Below are 7,144 nucleotides of genomic sequence, written 5' to 3'. Positions count from 1 at the left end.
TTAATACACAAAATTGATCCTCTAGTAATGTCCTTACAATTAGATAGTTCTGAATTAAGTAAACTGAAAATTGCATCGATGCGGTTTAAATAAGCGAGTATTAAACTGTTTAAGCCAGGTTGCACAAACTGTTCATACATCTGATTCGATTGACTGACTAAAACGAAGGGATTTTTAAGAATACATTTTACATTTATATCATTCTGTATATAATCACCAAACGATCAGCGGTATATTAGCTTATTTTCTTGTTCTGATGTTTTTCTTTAATTGATTTAATGAATAGATGAACAATTTTTTTTTAACATCATGATCATTTAGAGCGTAAAATTCCGTTTCCCCGAGATCAGATTTATTTATACCAAGCCGTATACTAGTAGTACTAGGTGGGGTGGGGCAGCAATGCACTACTTAGTAAATATTGAGATCAACGAAATAATATTTTTGAGTTCGGACAGTTTATATTGTTTTTTATAATTCTTATTCAGCTTTTCAACTTTTTTCATGAAGGTCCCAGCTCCACTTGAAAACGCGTTGCTTGAGTGGAGGTCGAAGGAAATAGAACTGATTAAAAAAAGGGAGGATTTTCAACACAATTAGTCCTATCTCTTTCAGTTTGCTTTCAGGATATAGATACGATCTCAGGAAACAAGAATCATTAGTATACGTATAAGGAACACCATAGCTGTCTTATATAATGGATCCTCATTTTGATGAGGTGGTTTTTGCATTATTATATATGCTGTGGGTACTTCGTTAATAATGAAGTACTCACAGCATGTAAATTTTGTCATGTCTTGTATGTCTTGTACATTATATATTACGGAGATGGCAGTAAATCACAAAATTAAACGATACAGATTTTGGACAACCCACGGATCTTAAAAAATCAGAGGTGGGATCAGGTACCATGCAGGAGTGAGCATCCCCTGCCGACTGGTCACATCCGCCATTAATCTCTATTAACCCGCCGTGTGCTCCTTGTCATGCATATGCAGTTACAAATTTATTTCATGCAAAATGAATTTCAATAAAAGAGTTTTGATACAGCTTTTGTTCATCGATACCATTGCTCTGGAATTATTTGGCCATTCTGTATTTCAACTTGAACCAACTTTTTCGTTATTACATATACATGTTTGAATTACTTCTAAGTTTGTTCAGTTTTATAATATGGTAATATCCATTTCTTATTCAATATACCTAGCATTTACGTTAAATATATATTTATACATAGATGAATTGATTAAACTTTACATTCAATATTTTAACACTTACACGATCCTTGATCTGCACAAATGAAAAATTAAATTCTGTTCATGTATGGAATATCTTATGAGATGATTCCTTACACAGGCACTTATTTTGTAAACAGGACTCAAGTGGGTGGGAGGAGGGGGTGTATACAAAACAACTACCTCTGTTTCCCAAACTCTTTAATATCTCTTAAAAATAAAGAAAAACACAGAATTATCCATGGTAATTTATTATTATACCGGTATATCACAGATATTAAAGACAAAATGTTCAATATCATTCAGGTTTGGAAGCAAAGAAAAGTTAGTTATAAAATGCCATACATTTCAAAAAGACTAGATAGGGAAATGTGCTTAAAGCTATTCTACTCCAATTTACTAAATCAGTCCATATATACGAGTAAATAATTGAACAAATTAGAGAAACAGATACATATATGCAAATATAAATTTTGTTTATGTTCCCAAGCACCAAATAACCATACACAAATACTTAACAAAACAATGACTCAAAAAAAACCCCTTGGAAATGTAAATTAGGCATTTTTCTGGTTTACCTAATATTTACACTGAAGTCAAACAAGTGTACAAATCAAAAAAGTACATAGTAAGCCCACTGAGAAATCTGAATTTAGCAAACAATTCAAAAATCATGACAGCCCTAAACACAAAATCTGAAATTCCTGCAATCATCAATAATTGGAATCTCTGAGATATAATGGTATCAAGTGCAAAAATCAAGGCTTATTTATGCAGAACATTCCTTTCACCACCCAAAGTTATCTCCTTTTGCGTAACTTCACATTAACGGTGTGTGATGAGTAATAAATACAGGAAGAACTGGAGGGGATGTTTCTATATTCCTTCTTTGGAACTGCATGAGCTTCACGGTATTGTCAAGAGTATTCCAAAGGAAAAAAGAAGAGAATTTTAATTTAAAAAATGGGCTTTCAAAATAACACATAGCATTGTATTTGCATACACTTGGAAAGTGCACATAAACTTGCAGTTTAAAAAATTGCTTTCTCTCAAGTTCACTAGGTTGAAAAAAATTAAGTTGGCACAAAAGTTTTAAAGAACAGTTCTATCTTAAATCACACAGAAATATTAAAGATAAATAAGAATATTTCTAATCATAATCGCAAAAACATTACAAGGAAAAAAATGTCTACTGCAAGTGTTGCATTGCTGCATTTTTTGGGGGGAAAATGTGATTTTGCTATTTACTGGCCAAAACAAGTTGAGCATTCATGGAAATTCAACAAAACATAATCAGATATGTATTCTTCAAATCACTGAGAAAATAATAAGTTTTCTCAACTTTCAGGCAACAATCATCAGTGAACTTTGTCCAAAGGCCAACTTCATCGAAGTGCCATAGTCTGAGCATCACGTAGCACTTTCTCTTCCAATGAAAAGTCGTAACTAGCTCTAGAGATGTCCAGGTCTCTTCGGTGGACAGGATTACCATGTGAAGCAGCTTCATGCAGGTCAAAAATAACCTGCAGTTGGGGTGAAATCTTAAAAGTGACCCCTGTGATTTCACTGTGACTGGTCAACGGTATAGTATTATAATCCATTGCAGAGTTATTCTGGGGGTTTTGTTGTCCATTCCACTGCATATAATCCATATATGTAGGCAACTGAGACTGTGTGTCTTTTATCTTAAACAAAATGTATACAAATAATTAACATTAAGTATTAAATAAAAATTATTAAAATTGGTCAAAATGACAACAATTTTAAAATTACTGTCCATTCATTTTAATTTATGAGGGGTCAATGTTGATTAGTAAGCATTTAGCAATATTTTGTTGGTAAGTGAGGGTGTAATTTCATAGGAAACTCGTATGTATAGAAGATTCATTAAATAAATATATTGACAAAAATGAATGTTCTCCTGGATGTAAATTCATGGGATAAGGTTGACCTATGAAATTCACAAAAATTAATGGTTTATACCATGATTATCAACAAACATTGATGATTCCACAATATAGTCAAACTTTGTTATCTCGAACCTGATGGGACTGAGGAAAAATTTTAAGATATCCCACGATTCGAGATATTGAGGTTAAGATACTTATTAAATATGAAGTTGGGACTTCCACATCACTTGGACATATCCGACATGGTATTTGAGACATCGAAGTTTGAGATACCAAACTACAACTTGTAGTTTAATTACTGTAAACGTATTACATTTGGCTGTATATTCTTTTTAGCGCTTTTGGCAGAAAGCAAGTTCCGCTAATTCAAGTACAAAGCAAAATGTCTTGTACATATGCAAATAAAGAAGATTTTTATGAGATACGCTAAATCAAATTTCCACTAACTAGTTCATAATTCAATTTCCGCCAAATATCATACATGCTAAATATAATACATTTACGTATTCTCTGTACAGTACCTGTGTCTGATTATAATCTGGAGGGGAATCCCCTGTAAAATTGCTGGCGTATACTGTAGTTCTCTCACTCTCTGTTTCAGCAACCAACAGAAATCCGTCTTCTTCTCTCTCCACTTCCTCTGACTGTTGATTGGTCGATCCAGACCGAGACTGCTGACTCTGGAAAGGTCGAGTTACAGCGTTGAAGACATCAGCAGCAAAGTTCATACTTTATTTCCCCCTCTCTACAGAACATGTGTGAAGAGACCTTTACTTATGAAGTTATGAGGAACTTGATTAACGATGAAATCTTGTATAAGAAAATCAACATGAAAAAAAGCTGTCATCATTGTTGAGACCTACATAATTGTTTTTCTTATCATAACATTATTTAAGTTTTTTTTTTAAATAAAGTAATAAATATAGATTGCTTGCATATAATGTATTATACATAGTTCACGCATACAGTCAAAACCCCATTATCTCCCATGTGCTGAGACTGAGAAAAAACTTCTAGATTTACTAACCTAAAACAAAGAAGGAGGAGGGTCCAAATGATAGAACAAAATACTAGTAGATACATGTATCTACATGTCATGAGAGTAACATTTCATTCATTGTGTTATCTTTGATAAATCATCTACAAGAAGTATAGTGAATGTACATATTGTATTATTTTCATTATAGAAAAAGTAACTGAAAAAAATACCTTGTGTGTGTAATGCATATGAAGGAATAAAGAAGATCTCTAGTATATGTCTGTCCAAATTTTACCCCCCCCCCCCCCGACCTACATATCTAGAGCAAGAATTTGCTTGGTTTCTTGCCTGACGTTTCCCAGGCGTTGTTCAGGATTTTGATGTTAGACATCCTGGCAAGCCAATTGCGAAACACTTCTGGTTCTGGAAACATGTTTTGGACTATTTTTGATCCTAAATTGGTCGATTATTCAACATTATCCCCCTATGTTATAACTCTGACTTATTGTTCAATGCTTACTTACCTCATTGAGTTTGTCATACAGGTATTTAGCACCCGTGTAGGTCTAGTAAAATGAGCACAATTTTATACTGTGGTCAGTGTGGACGATAAGACACTTAAATTATTACATCAATACTAGAAAATGAAAAGAACATACAGCTAATTTTTCATATCAACACACTGCATTCTTGGAAAATGACGTTATGGCATAAAATATTGCAATATTTATTATTTGATGACGAATGCCGAATGGTTGCCATCCAAATCGAAAGTACATTATATAATACAAAACCAAGTTCGGATTTAACCCGGTATTGGAACATTTTCGTTTAAGCATAAAAAACTTGATCCTCAGTCAGCATAGACATAAAATGTATTTACAAATGTACATGTAAATGGTAAATAAATGCATTTTCTAAATTTTGTTTTTTAATTAGATCATAGACACTCCCCATATAATATATTCATTCGTATATCGACTGGATATATCCCATGACAGTGAATTTGAAATAAAAGACACCTGACAGTCCGCCACGTCTGCTTCGTAATTTTGATGTTTTGTCTGTCTGTATACGATAAAGGTTTTATAGCTCAATAAACAACTTAAATTTATGTTTGTATCTCCCAACTTATTCGGTACTCAAGAGCTTGCAATTTGAGTACCGTTCGATGAATTTTTAAAGCGAGGCACGCAACTTACTGATAAGTTGATCTTACAGGGCTTTCAACAACCTCGTTCAAAATAGGCATTTCTGGAATTTTACGGTCGATCGTCATATATAATGAGCTTTTTTATATATCCTTTCATTGCCTGGTCGTATTTTAGATAGCTTAAATTGTTTCATACCAATTGCTATATGTGCGTTTTGTTTTATACCAACTGAATTGACTACAGAAAGTTCCGTACATAGGGCTCGCGCCGGGTGTGACCCGTCAAAAGGGGATTCTTACTCCTCCTAGGCACCTGACCCCAGCTCGGGAATTTCCAGGGGATCGTGTTTTATGCCCTTTTCACATATTAGTATTGTTAACAATTTTTTTTAGATCGATCACTGTTTTTATTATCTCCAAATTTCACACTAAGAAGCAAAACCAACAGACTCCGGTATACAACGAACGATGATCAAATTGCATACCAAGCTATAGCAGTTAAATAAGTTGACGCTTGCTAGTGAGCCAAAAAAAAGGTAAAATCTAAGAAGAATAAAATAAAATTTACGCTAGATAGCTATATATTATCTGTAGATTAAGGAAACCTATACAAATGTAAAATATATCTAGTACCGTTTGAAATATTTCTGGGCACAAAATATTATACAATTATTGCCTTTTTCTTCATTCAAAATAAGCAACAATTTAGCCACCTGAGGAGGTTGAGGTGGGAAATGGACGGTTTTGGGGGTGGGGGCTTAGGTCCATTAATTTGGGATCAGCCTTTCAAACGATATTTTATTCTAAATTAACAGTAAAAAGTAACTGGCTTCAGATGAAAATTGTGATGTGCAGGTTCCTACGCCTACATTTCGTCTAGTATTTATTGTTGACTGTTTTGATTATCTCCCTTGGAATGATATTTTTATAATGACCCTTTATTTGAACAAATTTGAATCTCTTTGAGATAAAGAATTCTTTTTCTATAGTCAAAAGTTTGAATTTTTTCACAGTTCTGGAGAAGGAGATGAAAATGGGACAATTTACTAGTACACTAAAATTCACCAACAGAAATATACTGACACGCAAAAGAAACGCAACACCCTACTTTAGAGAGAAATAATTATGTGAAGTAAAGAATTTTGTATCTTTAAATTATGGATATCTTCAATTTGGTAAACATCGGTAATATAAAGGTTGAGCGATTTTCACTTCATAATCGGAAATCAAGTTTGAGTCTGCTTAACAGAAATCAAAAATTGCATGTTTAACAAATTATTTTGCAATATTATGGACTTTTGAAGGTCTTTACAGTTCATCATAAGTAATACAGCAATATTTCAAAAAAAATAAACTCTCCTTTCGTTTCCCGTAACGATACTAAGGCTTCTTGAAAATGGCTTAAGTATGCATTTTCATTGCTCTAGCTGGAAAATTTCAATGTAAAGGTGATGGAGAGTTGTTAATGCAAAAATTCATTACATTACGCCTAAACAGGGTCTTACGTATCATATGCATTAAGGACAGTCCTTGTACCGGAAGTCCAAAGGTGGCTACACTGCTCTAAGTTAGAGAAAATTCTACCAAGTCATCTGAAAAATGGGCATTTAAAAATGAATAAGAATTATTCCTTCGCTCAGATCTCGATATTGATAAACCTACTAGTTATGTTCCCCAAACGGAGTTTGGGAACATATTGTTTTTACTCGGTTTCTTATTATTATGTTCCCCAAACGAAGTTGGGGAACATATTGTTTTTACTCTGTTTCTTATTATTATTATGTTCCCCACACGAAGTTGGGGAACATATTGTTTTTACTCTGTTTCTTATTATTATTATGTTCCCCAAACGAAGTTGGGGAACATA

At 33.3% G+C, this 7,144-nt stretch overlaps 1 protein-coding gene across 3 annotated transcripts; it reads right to left on the bottom strand.

Moving 5' to 3' along the window:
- Positions 1–1,470: 1,470 nt before the first annotated feature.
- On the bottom strand, positions 1,471–4,892 carry LOC134246224 (uncharacterized). Of its 3 annotated transcripts, none has more exons than XM_062728543.1 (3): positions 4,784–4,892; positions 3,667–3,890; positions 1,471–2,920 (listed from the first exon to the last, which is right to left on the bottom strand). In XM_062728543.1, the coding sequence occupies exons 2-3, from the start codon at positions 3,871–3,873 to the stop codon at positions 2,621–2,623; spliced, it is 507 nt and encodes a 168-aa protein (XP_062584527.1). In that variant the 5' UTR covers positions 3,874–3,890; positions 4,784–4,892; the 3' UTR covers positions 1,471–2,620. The 3 variants fall into 3 exon arrangements, with proteins under 3 accessions (XP_062584527.1, XP_062584529.1, XP_062584528.1); XM_062728545.1 differs by having other exon boundaries at positions 3,667–3,874; positions 4,784–4,887; XM_062728544.1 differs by lacking the exon at positions 4,784–4,892 and adding an exon at positions 4,649–4,776.
- Positions 4,893–7,144: the final 2,252 nt, after the last annotated feature.

This window comes from Saccostrea cucullata, unplaced genomic scaffold, assembly GCF_032062105.1.
Source record: "Saccostrea cucullata isolate Sc308-1 unplaced genomic scaffold, CSIRO_AGI_Scuc_v1 ctg205, whole genome shotgun sequence".
NCBI classification, from domain to species: Eukaryota; Metazoa; Mollusca; class Bivalvia; order Ostreida; family Ostreidae; genus Saccostrea; species Saccostrea cuccullata.
Note: the sequence above shows the minus strand (reverse complement) of the source record. Positions and strands in the feature narration are given on the sequence as shown.

Coding starts and splice junctions, on each gene's coding strand:
- LOC134246224 (XM_062728543.1), bottom strand. CDS start 3,873: ATGAACTTTGCTGCTGATGTCTTCAACGCTGTAACTCGACCTTTCCAG. Junction 2,921..3,666: donor CAGATTATAATCAGACACAG/GTACTGTACAGA, acceptor ATTTTGTTTAAG/ATAAAAGACACACAGTCTCA.